Here is a 14016-nt window from a genome sequence, read left to right on the forward strand (position 1 = left end):
CTGTTGGAACATTCCTCAACAATTAACTGAGCAGCTACTCTGCCCACCCCAGGCTCTCAGAAGCTTGCCCGCTCGCCCATGTTCTCTGGTGTCCTAGCAACCAGAAACTCATCTGAGCTCTGGCCGGGACAGAGGCCATTCTCTCCCTGACCACTGTGACTTGCAGGCTCCCTGGGCCCCTGAGGACCTTGCGGGTCCACTGAAAGCCACCGTTTGTCCCCCTGGACGCCCAGAAGGCCAGCCCGGCCGGCCCCCAGCCCCGGCAGAATGAGCTTCTCGCTCACGTTCTCGGAGCTGGTCAACATCGCCATCCCACGGTGCGGGGTGGTGAACTTCAAGGCCCTGCACCTCCTGCTCCAGGGTATCCTGGAGCACATCCACATGGCTGACCTCGAGAAGGTCCTCTCGGGGGACGAGGACTTCCTCCACGCCTCGCCAGCCATGTTCATGCCCCGGGAAGGAGACTCCCAGCCCATCCTTAACCCCATGAAGAGGCTCGGCAACGTCTTCGACCACCTGGTGAGCCGCATGGACAAGATGGAGAGCCAGCTGGCCGTGCTGCAGGAACTGCCCTCCACCTCCCAGCTGCTGGAAGGCAGCCAGGGCACTGGCCAGCCCGCCCAGGACTTGTGGAACCTGATAAAGCTCCGGAAGATAGTGGAGGGCAACGAGGAAGCCATGGCCAAGGTAAGCCACCTGGACTCCAGGAGCTGCCTGCCCCCTTGGCTCTCTTGCCAGGCTGTTCACCACTACCTGGTGCCCCTGATGAGGGGCCCTGCCCTTAACCAGGAGAGGAATTCGGCTTTGGACTCAGGCAGAACCGAAGCTCCAAGTTTCCATCCTTCATCAGTGTAGAGGAAAGAAGGCCATACACTGTGTGAAATGTCCAGAGTGGGCACATTCGTAGAGACAGAACGCAGACGGGTGGGTGCCAGGGGCTGGAGGGAGAGAAAATGGGGAAGGACTGCTTAGTGGTTACAGGGCTTCCTTTTGGGGTGGTGATGAGGTTTTAGAACTAAATAGAGCACAACAAAAAAAATAAAAATAAAATAAAAAAATAAAAAAAAAAATAGAGCACAACACTGTGAAGGCAGTAAATGCCACTGAACTGTACACTTTCAGGTGGTATGTTATGTGAATCTTGCCTTACTGAAAAAAAGATAATTGAGGACCTGTATGTGGGGAAACTGGCACTCAGAAAATAGAACTACCATATGACCCAGCAATCCCACTACTGGGCATATACCCTGAGAAAACCATAATTCAAAAAGGCACATGCACACCAATGTTCATTGCAGCACTATTTACAATAGCCAGGACGTGGAAGCAACCTAAATGTCCATCGACAGGTGAATGGATAAAGATAATGTTGTACATACATACAATGGAATATTACTCATCCATAAAAAGGAACGAAATTGGGTCATTTGTAGAGATGTGGATGGACCTAGACTCTGCCATACAGAGTGAAGTAAGAAAGAGAAAAACAAATATCATATATTAACACATATATGTGGAATCCAGAAAAATGGTGCAGACGAACTTATTTGCAGGGCAGGAATAGAGATGCAGATGTAGAGAACGGACATGTGGACATGGGGGGGAAGGGGAGGGTGGGACAAACTGGGAGATTAGGATTGACATAAGTACACTACCATGTGTAAAATAGGTAGCTAGTGGGAACCTGCTGTATAGCACAGGGAGCTCAGCTCAGTGCTCTGTGATGACCTAGATGGGTGGGATGGGGGGGAGGGAGGTCCAAGAGGGAGGGGATATATGTATACACATAGCTGATTTACTTCATTGTACAGCAGAAACTAACACAACATTGTAAAGCAACTATACTCCAATTTAAAAAAAAAAAAAAAGAAAAGAAACGTCATTGATTTGCTGCGGGTGCAGCAGCCAGTGACCGTGGAACAGGGATGAGCTGAGGCCTTGTGATTCAGGACCCACCTTGGACCTCTTGCTCCCCTGCCTCCCCACCCAGCACACAGTTATCCATCAGGAGCTGTAGCCTTGGGGAAGAGTTGGATTTTGAAGAATAAATACCCCAGCCTCTCTCTCCTTCCTTCCTCCCATTGGCCAAACAAGAGGGCCAGAAATCAGAGCGCCAGGGGTGTGGAGAGCACAGTGCCTGTGGGTCAGCCTCTGAGGGCACTGAGTAGGCTCAGAGGATGGATGTGCGGGGGCAACAGAGAACATCCATCACCCGGAGGAGTCATTCCAGGATGTCTTAGGTTAACACTCCTCTTTTTTAAATTGAGGTGCAAGTCACATAACATAAAGTGAACAGCTGGGTGGCATTTGGTACATTGATAATGTAGTGCAAGCACCACCTCTGTCCCCTTCTAAACCATTTCCATGGCTCCAAAAGGAAACCCTGTGTCCTCATCACTCCCCACTCCTCTTCCCTCCACCCCAACAATGCTAATCTGCTTTCTGGCTCTAAAGATTTACCAATTCTGGGCATTTCATATAAATAGAATCATACAATATATGGCTTTTTGTGTCTGGCTTCTCTCACTGAGCATCATGTTTCCCAGGTTCATCCACATTGTAGCCTGTGTCTGTGCTTCACTCCCTTTTATGGCTGAATAGTATTCTATTGTAGGGACAGACCACATTGGGTTTAAGCATTCACCTGTTGCTGGGCATTTGGCTTGAGACTCTTTTTTTTTGGCCTCGCCGTGCACCTTGCAGGATCGTAGTTCCCAAACCAGGGATTGAACCCGGGCTCCCTGCAGTGAAAGCACCAAGTCTTAACCACTGGACCACCAGGAAATTCCTGAGTTGAGACTCTTTTTAAACAAAAGCAGTGTATTATTTGAAGGACGCTGGGGTTTCTCATTGGCACCAAGGAAGAAGTGGGTGGGCAGGCCTCAAAGGGAGGAAGCGTTCGTAGATCTCCTGCATCTTAAAAACAGGCCTTAACTTGTCTCAGCTTCCAGCTGCCAGTCTCCGGGTCTTCTGGTTATAATTTTTGGGTAAGAGAACGAGATGGCACACCTGGGGTCAGGTGTCCACTCCTGGCCAAGCAGGCAGGGTCGTGCCTAAGAATTAGAGCTCCTGGGGGCCCGTTCCCACTGCCTGGACTGGCAGACACCCCAAAGCTATCAATACACAGGGGCCGCCAGGCTTTACGTCCAACCTGGGGGCTGGAAAAGGTGGGGTCCCTGGTGCAGGTGTTTGTAGAGGTGACAGAAACAGACAATGCAAGATCCCTTCCTAGAACTCGGAGACTCTATAGGCCGCGAGACGCACCGGGCAGAGTCCACCAGCCCGACTTTCCTGGGCCTTGTGCCTCTCCTCCTCACTGTCCCCTTCACCCTTGCTCCTCCACTGGCTCCTCCCCGGGGAATGATCTTGAGACCAAGGGCTCACTGCATGCCAGGTGAGCTGGGTGCTCCATCTGTTCACTCCTTTAATCTTCTCAACGACTCTAAGAGGCAGGTGCTGTCATTACTCCACGCTTACAGATGAGGAAATGGAGGTGCAGAGAGGTTAAGTAACCCACTCGGGGTCACAGAGTTAGAAAATGGGGAGCCAGTGCCAACTTGGGCCGAGCGGGTAGTTGGAAGGCATAGGAGTGTGGGTGCTGAGATGCCACTTACCCCCCGGAAGGGGTGAGGGATGGCCACGGCCTCCTCCTCCCAGGATTGTTACAACAATTAAAACCAAACAAGATAAAGCATGGGAACTGCTTAGCACAGAGCTGGACGTCCGTTCTGGCCAAGATGGGCTGATGCGGGTGAGAGGCAAAGCGACACGGTGTGAGCCATAAATCTTCGTGCTCAGTGGAAGCAGCCGGGCACAGAGAACCACACTGCATGATTCTGTTCATAGACAACACCCAGAATAGGCAAGTCCGTAGCAACAGAAAATGTCAGTTGCCAGGGGCTGGGAGTTGAGTGCTGGTGGGTATGGGTTTTTTTCTGGGGCGATGAAAATGTTCTGGAACTAGATAGTGGTGACGGCTGCACAAACCTGTGAATGTACCAACTGCCACCGAATTGTTCACTTTAGTATTGTTATGTGTGTTTTACCACACGCACAGAAAGCAGAGATCATCTAACTATATGCTGTCTCCAAGAGACACACTTTGATTCAAAGACAAATAGGTTGGAAGTAAAAGGATAGAAAAAGATATTCCACACAAGCAGTAGCCAGAAGAGAGCTGGAGTTACTGTACTAACATCAGACAGGATAGACTTTAAGACAAGAAGTGTTACTAGAGACACAGAAGGCTGCAGAGGTGGCTGAGGGCAGGTTACAGGGGCCTCAAAGCTGGAGAGGTGGACACAATGTCCGAGGTGCCAGCCCCTCCGGAGCAGACTGCCCCCGGCCTGCCTTGATGGATGAAGTCTTCTAGAATGCACAAGTACCCAGAGTGGCCCAGCCAGCTCACACAGGGGGCTGGTGGACAGGTTCGGAACTGGTCATGCTGCCCTCAGAGGACTGTTTGTGCACCTAGGAATGTCCCCACCACTGAGAATGTTGCCGAGTCCCAGACTGGCTGAGGTTGCCAGGGTTACCACGGTGACCCATTGTCGGGGTTGCCATGGTAGCTGGTTCTAGGGCGGTGCAAGCTGCTTAGCTAAGAGTCTACAACCCACTCTCACTGTCCCCCCTAGTCCGGCCCACGTCAGCCAGGCTGGCAGACCAAATGCCACCCTTCATGGGGAAAGACAAGCCTCCCAGCCCCAGCACCTACCCCAGATGGGGTGAATGGTGCCCTGGAAACTAGGGCAGGCACCAAGGGGGCTTCTGGAGAGAAGGTTTGGGAGGACCCACAGGTGCAGCACAAGGGGTGGTGCTCTTGGTCAGCACACCGCTGGATTTGGGGGCTCGGGCGGGGCAGCAGGTCCTCACTAAGCAGGCTTAGATTGCAGTTTCTAACCCTTGGCATGACTGACATTTGGGGCCGGATAATTCTTTTTTTTTTTTTTCTTGTGATGGGAACCCTTAGAATTTATTCTCTTAACCACTTTTTTTGTGTGTGTGTCTCTATTCTGTAATTTTTTTTTAATCAGTCATCAATTTTATACACATCACTTTATACATGTCAATCCCAATCGCCCAATTCAGCACACCCCCATCCCCACCCCACCGCAGTTTTCCCCCCTTGGTGTCCATACGTTTGTTCTCTACATCTGTGTCTCAACTTCTGCCCTGCAACCCGGTTCATCTATACCATTTTTCTAGGTTCCACATACATGCGTTAATATACGATATTTGTTTTTCTCTTTCTGACTTACTTCACTCTGTATGACAGTCTCTAGATCCATCCATGTCTCAGCAAATGACTCAATTTCGTTCCTTTTTATGGCTGAGTAATATTCCATTGTATATATGTACCACAACTTCTTTATCCATTCGTCTGTTGATGGGCATTTAGGTTGCTTCCATGACCTGGCTATTGTAAATAGTGCTGCAATGAACATTCGGGTGCATGTGTCTTTTTGAATTACGGTTTTCTCTAGGTGTATGCCCAGTAGTGGGATTGCTGGGTCATATGGTAATTCTATTTTTAGTTTTTTAAGGAAACTCCATATTGTTCTCCATAGTGGCTGTATCAATTTACATTCCCACCAACAGTGCAAGAGGGTTCCCTTTTCTCCACACCCTCTCCAGCATTTGCTGTTTGTAGATTTTCTGATGATGCCCATTCTAACTGGTGTGAGGTGATACCTCATTGTAGTTTTGATTTGCATTTCTCTAATAATTAGTGATGTTGAGCATCTTTTCATGTGCTTTGTGGCCGTCTGTATGTCTTCTTTGGAGAAATGTCTATTTAGGTCTTCTGCCCATTTTTGGATTGGGTTGTTTGTTTCTTTAATATTGAGCTGAATGAGCTATTTATGTATTTTGGAGATTAATCCTTTGTCCATTGATTCATTTGCAAATATTTTCTCCCATTCTGAGGGTTGTCTTTTCGTCTTGTTTATGGTTTCCTTTGCTGTGCAAAAGCTTTGAAGTTTCATTAGGTCCCATTTGTTTATTTTTGTTTTTATTTCCATTACTCTAGGAGGTGGATCAAAAAAGATCTTGCTGTGATTGATGTCAGAGTGTTCTTCCTATGTTTTCCTCTAAGAGTTTTATAGTGTCCGGTCTTACATTTAGGTCTCGAATCCATTTTGAGTTTATTTTTGTGTATGGTGTTAGGGAGTATTCTAATTTCATTCTTTTACATGTAGCTGTCCAGTTTTCCCAGCACCACTTATTGAAGAGACTGTCTTTTCTCGATTGTATATCTTTGCCTCCTTTGTCATAGATTAGTTGACCATAGGTGCGTGGGTTTATCTCTGGGCTTTCTATCTTGTTCCATTGATCTATGTTTCTGTTTTTGTACCAGTACCATATTGTCTTGATTACTGTAGCTTTGTAGTATAGTCTGAAGTCAGGGAGTCTGATTCCTCCAGCTCCGTTTTTTTTCCCTCAAGACTGCTTTGGCTATTCGGGGTCTTTTGTGTCTCCATACAGATTTTAAGATGATTTGTTCTAGTTCCGTAAAAAATGCCATTGGTAATTTGATAGGGATTGCATTGAATCATTGACTCTAGATTGCTTTGGGTAGTATAGTCATTTTCACAATGTTGATTCTTCCAATCCAAGAACATGGTGTATCTCTCCATTTGTTGATATCATCTTTAATTTCTTTCATCAGTGTCTTATAGTTTTCTGCATACAGGTCTTTTGTCTCCCTAGGTAGGTTTATTCCTAGGTATTTTATTCTTTTTGTTGCAATGGTAAATGGGAGTGTTTCCATAATTTCTCTTTCAGATTTTTCATCATTGGTGTATAGGAATGCAAGAGATTTCTGTGCATTAATTTTGTATCCTGCAACTTTACCAAATTCATTGATTAGCTCTAGTAGTTTTCTGGTGGCATCTTTAGGATTCTCTATCTATAGTATAGTATCATGTCATCTGCAAACAGTGACAGTTTTACTTCTTCTTTTCCAATTTGTATTCCTTTTATTTCTTTTTCTTCTCTGATTACTGTGGCTAGGACTTCCAGAACTATGTTGAATAATAGTGGTGAGAGTGGACATCCTTGTCTCGTTCCTGATCTTAGAGGAAATGCTTTCAGTTTTTCACCATTGAGAATGATGTTTGCTTTGGGTTTGTCATACATGGCCTTTATTATGTTGAGGTAGGTTCCCTCTGTGCCCACTTTCTGGAGAGTTTTTATCATAAATGGGTGTTGAATTTTGTCAAAAGCTTTTTCTGCATCTATTGAGATGATCATATGGTTTTTATTCTTCAATTTGTTAATATGGTGTATCACATTGATTGATTTGCGTATATTGAAGAATCCTTGCATCCCTGGGATAAATCCCACTTGATCGTGGTGTATGATCCTTTTAATGTGTTGTTGGATTCTGTTTGCTAGTATTTTGTTGAGGATTTTTGCATCTATATTCATCAGTGATAATGGTCTATGATTTTCTTTTATTGTAGTATCTTTGTCTGGTTTTGCTATCAGGGCGATGGTGGCCTCATAGAATGAGTTTGGGAGTGTTCCTTCCTGTGCAATTTTTTGGAAGAGTTTGAGAAGGATGGGTGTTAGCTCTTCTCTAAATGTTTGATGGAATTCACCTGTGAAGCCATCTGGTCCTGGACTTTTGTTTGTTGGAAGATTTTTAAATCACAGTTTCAATTTCATTACTTGTGATTGGTCTGTTCATATTTTCTGTTTCTTCCTGGTTCAGTCTTGGAAGGTTGTACCTTTCTAAGAATTTGTCCATTTCTTCCAGGTTGTCCATTTTACTGGCATAGAGTTGGTGGTAGTAGTCTCTTAGGATGTTTTGTATTTCTGCGGTGTCTGTTGTAACTTCTCCTTTTTCATTTCTGATTTTATTGATTTGAGTCTCTCCCTCTTTTTCTTGATGAGTCTGGCTAATGGCTTATCAATTTTGTTTATCTTCTCAAAGAACCAGCTTTTAGTTTTATTGATCTTTGCTATTGTTTTCTTTGTTTCTATTTCATTTATTTCTGCTCTGATCTTTATGATTTCTTTCCTTCTGCTAACTTTGGGTTTTGTTTGTTCTTCTTTCTCTAGTTCCTTTAGGTGTAAGGTTAGATTGTTTACTTGAGATTTTTTTTGTTTCTTTAGGTAGGCTTGTATAGCTATAAACTTCCCTCTTAGAACTGCTTTTGCTGCATCCCATAGGTTTTGGGTCGTCGTGTTTTCATTGTCATTTGTCTCTAGGTATTTTTTGATTTCCTCTTTGATTTCTTCAGTGATCTCTTGGTTATTTAGTAACGTATTGTTTGGCCTCCATGTGTTTGTGTTTTTTACGTTTTTTTCCCTGTAATTGATTTTTAATCTCATAGCGTTGTGGTCAGAAAAGATACTTGATATGATTTCAATTTTCTTAAATTTACTGAGGCTTGATTTGTGACCCAAGATGTGATCTATCCTGGAGAATGTTCCGTGCGCACTTGAGAAGAACGTGTAATCTGCTGTTTTTGGATGGAATGTCCTATAAATATCAATTAAATCTATCTGGTCTATTGTGTCATTTAAAGCTTCTGTTACCTTATTTATTTTCATTTTGGATGACCTGTCCATTGGTGTAAGTGAGGTGTTAAAGTCCCCCACTATTATTGTGTTACTGTCGATTTCCTCATTTATAGCTGTTAGCAGTTGCCTTATGTATTGAGGTGCTCCTATGTTGGGTGCATATATATTTATAATTGTTATATCTTCTTCTTGGATTGATCCCTTGATCATTATGTAGTGTCCTTGCTTGTCTCTTGTAACATTCTTTATTTTAAAGTCTATTTTATCTGACATGAGTATAGCTACTCCAGCTTTCCTTTGATTTCCATTTTCATGGAATATCTTTTTCCATCCCCTCACTTTCAGTCTGTATGTGTCCCTAGGTCTAAAGTGGGTCTCTTGTAGACAGCATATATATGGGTCTTGTCTTTGTATCCATTCAGCAAGCCTGTGTCTTTTGGTTGGAGCATTCAATCCATTCACGTTTAAGGTAATTATCGATATGTATGTTCCTATGACCATTTTCTTAATTGTTTTGGGTTTGGTTTTGTAGGTCCTTTTCTTCTCTTGTGTTTCCCACTTAGAGAAGTTCCTTTAGCATTTGTTGTAGAGCTGGTTTGGTGGTGCTGAATTCTCGTAGCTTTTGCTTGTCTGTAAAGCTTTTGATTTCTCCATGAAATCTGAATGAGATCCTTGCCGGGTAGAGTAATCTTGGTTGTAGGTTCTTCCCTTTCATCACTTTAAGTATATCATGCCACACCCTTCTGGCTTGTAGAGTTTCTGCTGAGAAATCAGCTGTTAACCTTATGGGAGTTCCCTTGTATGTTATTTGTCGTTTTTCCCTTGCTGCCTTCAATAATTTTTCTTTGTCTTTAATTTTTGCCACTTTGATTACTATGTGTCTTGGCGTGTTTCTCCTTGGATTTATCCTGTATGGGACTCTCTGCGCTTCCTGGACTTGGGTGGCTATTTCCTTTCCCGTGTTAGGGAAGTTTTTGAGTATAATCTCTTCAAATATTTTCTCTGGTCCTTTCTCTCTCTCTTCTCCTTCTGGGACCCCTATAATGCGAATGTTGTTGCATTTAATGTTGTCCCAGAGGTCTCTTATGCTGTCTTCATTTCTTTTCATTCTTTTTTCTTTAGTCTGTTCCACAGCAGTGAATTCCACCATTCTGTCTTCCAGGTCACTTATCCGTTCTTCTGCCTCAGTTATTTTGCTATTGATTCCTTCTAGTGTAGTTTTCATTTCAGTTATTGTATTGGTCATCTCTGTTTGTTTGTTCTTTAATTCTTCTAGGTCTTTGTTAAACATTTCTTGCATCTTCTCAATCTTTGTCTCCATTCTTATTCCGAGGTCCTGGATCATCTTCACTCTCATTATTCTGAATTCTTTTTCTGGAAGGTTGCCTATCTGCACTTCATTTAGTTGTTTTTCTGGGGTTTTATCTTGTTGCTTCATCTGGTATGTAGCCCTCTGCCTTTTCATCTTGTCTATCTTTCTGTGAATGAACCTATTTGTATCTTTGAATCTAAAATGTGTCTCCTATAGACAGCATGAGGTTGGATCACGTTTTCTTATCCGTTCTGCCAATCTCTGCCTTTTAACTGAAATTTCAACCATTTACATTTAATGTAACTACAGATAAGAAGGACTTCTGCCATTTCACTATTTGTTATTTTTGTTATCTGAATGCCTAACTATGCACTAGACCCTTAATATAAATTATCACATTTTTTTCATACCCATTTAATGACTGAGGAATCTAAAATCTAGGAAGATGCAGTAACAGCCCCAGTCATTGGTGGAGCTGAGCTATGAGACCAACATTGCACCCATCAGCTCTTGCCTTGTAGTTTCCTCCCTGCTCCTCTGGCTTCTCCCTTACCCTCCCAGGGCCAATCTGCACATGCGGCCAGAAGTACCCTTTAAAAGTATAAATCCAGTAAATTCCTTGTTGATCTTCCAGTGGCTCCCACCAAAGGGCATGAGATGCTTCATGATGAGTGACTCCTGCTTACTGAACACATTCAAACCGAGGGTTGCCTCCTTCCCACTTAGGCCACCTGGGAGCTCAGAGCACGATTCACTTCAGTGTCATTTTCTGGCCTCTGAGTATGTTCCAGCCTAGGCCTTGGAAGAGCCAAGAAGACTTTTTGGACCATGGCCATCACCAGAGAGCTTCCACACTTTACTTGCCTTTTCCCCCAGCTGCACCTAACTTCACATTTTCCTTTCCTTTCTCCCTCTTCAGTCCACGAAGACCCTGCAGGATTTGCTCACCGAAATTTACGCACTCAAGGTCACTGTTGAAACCCTCAGGAAGGATGTGGCCATGCTGAAGGACCTGTTTGACAAGGTAGACCCTCCCCAGTATCCTTCATACTGGCCATGCTGCTTGGACATCTGGTGGTTGGGGTGACAGGGTAAATCCAAGAAGCCTGTTCTTAGTCAAAGAACACAGCTATGGGGGCAGGAGAAGGCGTCTGACATGGCTGAGCCACTTGGTCCATCCCACTGAACTCTCTTTAGCTTCCACCATGATCCTCACCCTGCTGTGTTAAGACATCATTTGTAAGTGACAGAAACCTAGTTCATCCTGGCTTAGGCAAAAGAAGAGAATTTATTGTCTCATTTACTAAAAAGTCAGGAATGCCTTCAGTTACAGCCAGATTAAGGTATTCATACCACATACCAAGGTGCTCAACATCTCTCCCTCAAGTGATGCTTTCCTCTGGGTTGGCTTCATTCTCACACAGGTACTCCCCAAGTCCTGGTAACTCCAGGCTTATAGTCCATCAACTTAGCAGAAAGAGAATACTTATTCCTTGTCTCGAAAACTTTGTTCACACTGAAAAGTGGAGTAAACCTAGCATAGGCATACATTCTAGCTCCCTCTGTAGCCACAAGAATATCAACCCAGACACGTTCTAACTCCTTACTGTGATGTGAAAGGATATGGAATCCCTGAAGTGTGAGGTCACAGCTGGTGAGTCAGAGCTGGGCTCCGAAGCCAGGCCTCAACACCCCCAGGCTGGTGTTATGGCTGATGTTTTACAACTTGTCCTGAAATAACATGATTTACTGTATCATCCCTAATATACAGGTCAGTGTATGTATTTGACCATGATGGCAACTGTGAGAACTTCAGTCTTGGGCTATGTAGCTCCCATCTGAGCAGAAAGGGCACTGCCAGGAAACTGTGTCATGAAACACTAAAACAGACAGTTGGCCAAATCTGTTTGGGTAACAATGCCTTCTCAGCTTACCTCTTGGAGTTTCTTAAGGCACTTTGGCCTATTAAAGGCTCTGAGAAGTCCTGCAGTATAGAAACCCACTGAATGTTTTTTAAGCCTAGCATTTCCCAAACTTATTTGCCCAGGGAACCCTTTCCCACTCAGTGGGAAACACTTGTTTTGGAATCTGTTCTTCCTTCTCCATCTCTTAGTTACCTAGAGCTAAGGCCTTGCATTTGAGCTGGGGGAGAAGCAGGGCTGGGACCAGAACCTGCACCCACTGGCTCACAGGCTCGGCTCATTTGACAGATGCATCTGGAAAGAATAGATGCTTTCTCTGAAGATTTGAAAGAGCAGAACCGGAAGATGAGTGCACTGCAGCAGGAAGTGGTGAGGGTCTGGGGCCCATCCTACCATGCCAGACCCCCGCCCTCCAGGCCCAGGGGTGCTGGGGGCAAGGAGGGGTAGGAGGAGAACACAATCTGGAAAGGCCCATTTATTTGCAAGTGTGGAGGACAGCATGGAGGAGGGAGCCACTGAGGGCACCGCACCCTCTGGGTTCATGACCCTTATTCCCAATCTCCTTCCCACCCCCCCAGATTTCTCTCCAGAACAAGATAACCACCATGCCCAAAACTGAGGACATGGTGCTCTGGAGCAGCCTCCATGAGGCCATGTTCACCCCGGTAAGTGAAGGAGGAAGAGGAGAGGCAGCATCTGAGCGTCGGGGAAGGCGGAGTGAGGAGTGGGCAGGGTGATCGCCGAGCTGGTCAGGAGCAGCCTTGGCCAAGCCAGCCCCCTCTTTCGCAGGGAACTGCTCCACAACTGCTGGATGATTCTGAGCTATGGCAGATTGCGGAACATGTTGCAGAGACCAACCTTCCCCAGATGGCTGAGTACCACGAAGAAGTTAGCCACAGCCAGGTCGTGGAGGCCATCCAGCGCCCCAGATTCCTGGAGACCATCTGGCATTACCAAGTCCCAGAGCAGCTACAGGAGGAGGAGTCTGCCCAAGCAGTTCTGCTCCCCAGGGCCCAGGGGCCGGACCAGGCCCAAGTGCTCAAACCTGGGCCTGTGCCTGGACCTGGGCCTGCGTTCAGACCTGGGCCTGCGCCTGGACCTGGGCCTGCGTTCGGACCTGGGCCTGCGTCTGGACCTGGGCCTGCCCCTGGACTGGGGCCTGCCCCAGGTCCTCAGCCCACACAATCAGGATCCTGGCCTGTACCACCACGAGGCTGGCCTCCTCCCAGAGGCTTGCCTGGGACCAGCTTGGGCTATTTCCAGCCTGGCCCAGGCCCGTCGGGCTCCCTGTCTGCCCAGCTCCGGGGCTCTAGGGTCCTACCCCCAGCCACGGAACTCGGCTCAGCTTGGCCTCGTTCACTGCGGTCATGGTCTCGCCAGGGAGACACATCCAAGCTCTCAGCTCTCTCAGAAAAGGAGGAAGAATATTCCTCTGTGGAAGTGAGAGTCCCTCAGGATGGAGCCCCAAGGGCTGAGGCCTCCACGGAAGTACTCCCTAAGGGATCCCCGTCTGCGGTTCAGCAGATAAAATCCGACGCTGCCATTGCAGCTGCTGCCGCAGCCGCCTACGCAGCTGCAGCAACATCGGCAGCCCGGGCAGCTAAGGCGGCTGCCAGGCTGGTCAGGGACACCCCGGCCACCAAATTGGCCACCATAGCAACAGCCGTGGCCGCATCCAGGCCCTTAGGGGTCCTTGCAGACATCCTGGGCGCAGGGACCTCCCGCGGGGCCTTCACGGGGGATGGCGAGATGGAAGACTTGCAGGAGGTGGACTATGAGGACGTCCTCTCTCCTTCATTCTCTTCTGCCAGTGTCCCTCCCAACATGGCCCTGTCCCAGGCCGTGCTGGCTGCCAAACAGGCCATGACCCCTGAAGACAAGAAGAAGGCCGTCAGGTATTCCATGAGCCACATAGCCCAGATGCCCATTAGACATGACTCCCTGCAAGAAGAGTTCGCCCAGCTGTCATCCAACCTGCATCAGCGTATGACTTATCTAGGTAGGCCCGGCCTGGCTTCTGGAAGGGTAACAAGGGCTCAGGCCCTCCCTGTGGCCTTTGAGAAGCACCTCCTCTCCTTCATTTAGCTGCCCCAACAAAATGTGCATTCAACCATTAGCCATTCATTCCTTTGGCTTAAGCATTAGCCTCTTACTAGTCTATTCTTTTACAATGAATGTACAGTGAGGTCTTATCTTAGGGAAGAAGGGTGGTTAGGGTCTAAAGTTGGTGCTCAAGGAGGAAAATCACAAGTC

At 46.5% G+C, this 14016-nt stretch overlaps 1 protein-coding gene across 1 annotated transcript in view; it reads left to right on the forward strand.

Annotated features, from left to right (window-relative positions):
• The first annotated feature begins 267 nt into the window (after positions 1-267).
• The window catches only part of C15H16orf96 (chromosome 15 C16orf96 homolog), a 39090-nt gene continuing 25341 nt past the window's right edge, over positions 268-14016 (forward strand). Inside the window, 5 exon segments of the mRNA XM_059898131.1 lie at positions 268-687; positions 10761-10865; positions 12052-12132; positions 12342-12428; positions 12553-13762. Of these exon segments, the coding sequence (XP_059754114.1) occupies positions 268-687; positions 10761-10865; positions 12052-12132; positions 12342-12428; positions 12553-13762 (1903 nt within the window).

Source organism: Balaenoptera ricei, chromosome 15 (assembly GCF_028023285.1).
Source record: "Balaenoptera ricei isolate mBalRic1 chromosome 15, mBalRic1.hap2, whole genome shotgun sequence".
Taxonomy (NCBI): Eukaryota; Metazoa; Chordata; class Mammalia; order Artiodactyla; family Balaenopteridae; genus Balaenoptera; species Balaenoptera ricei.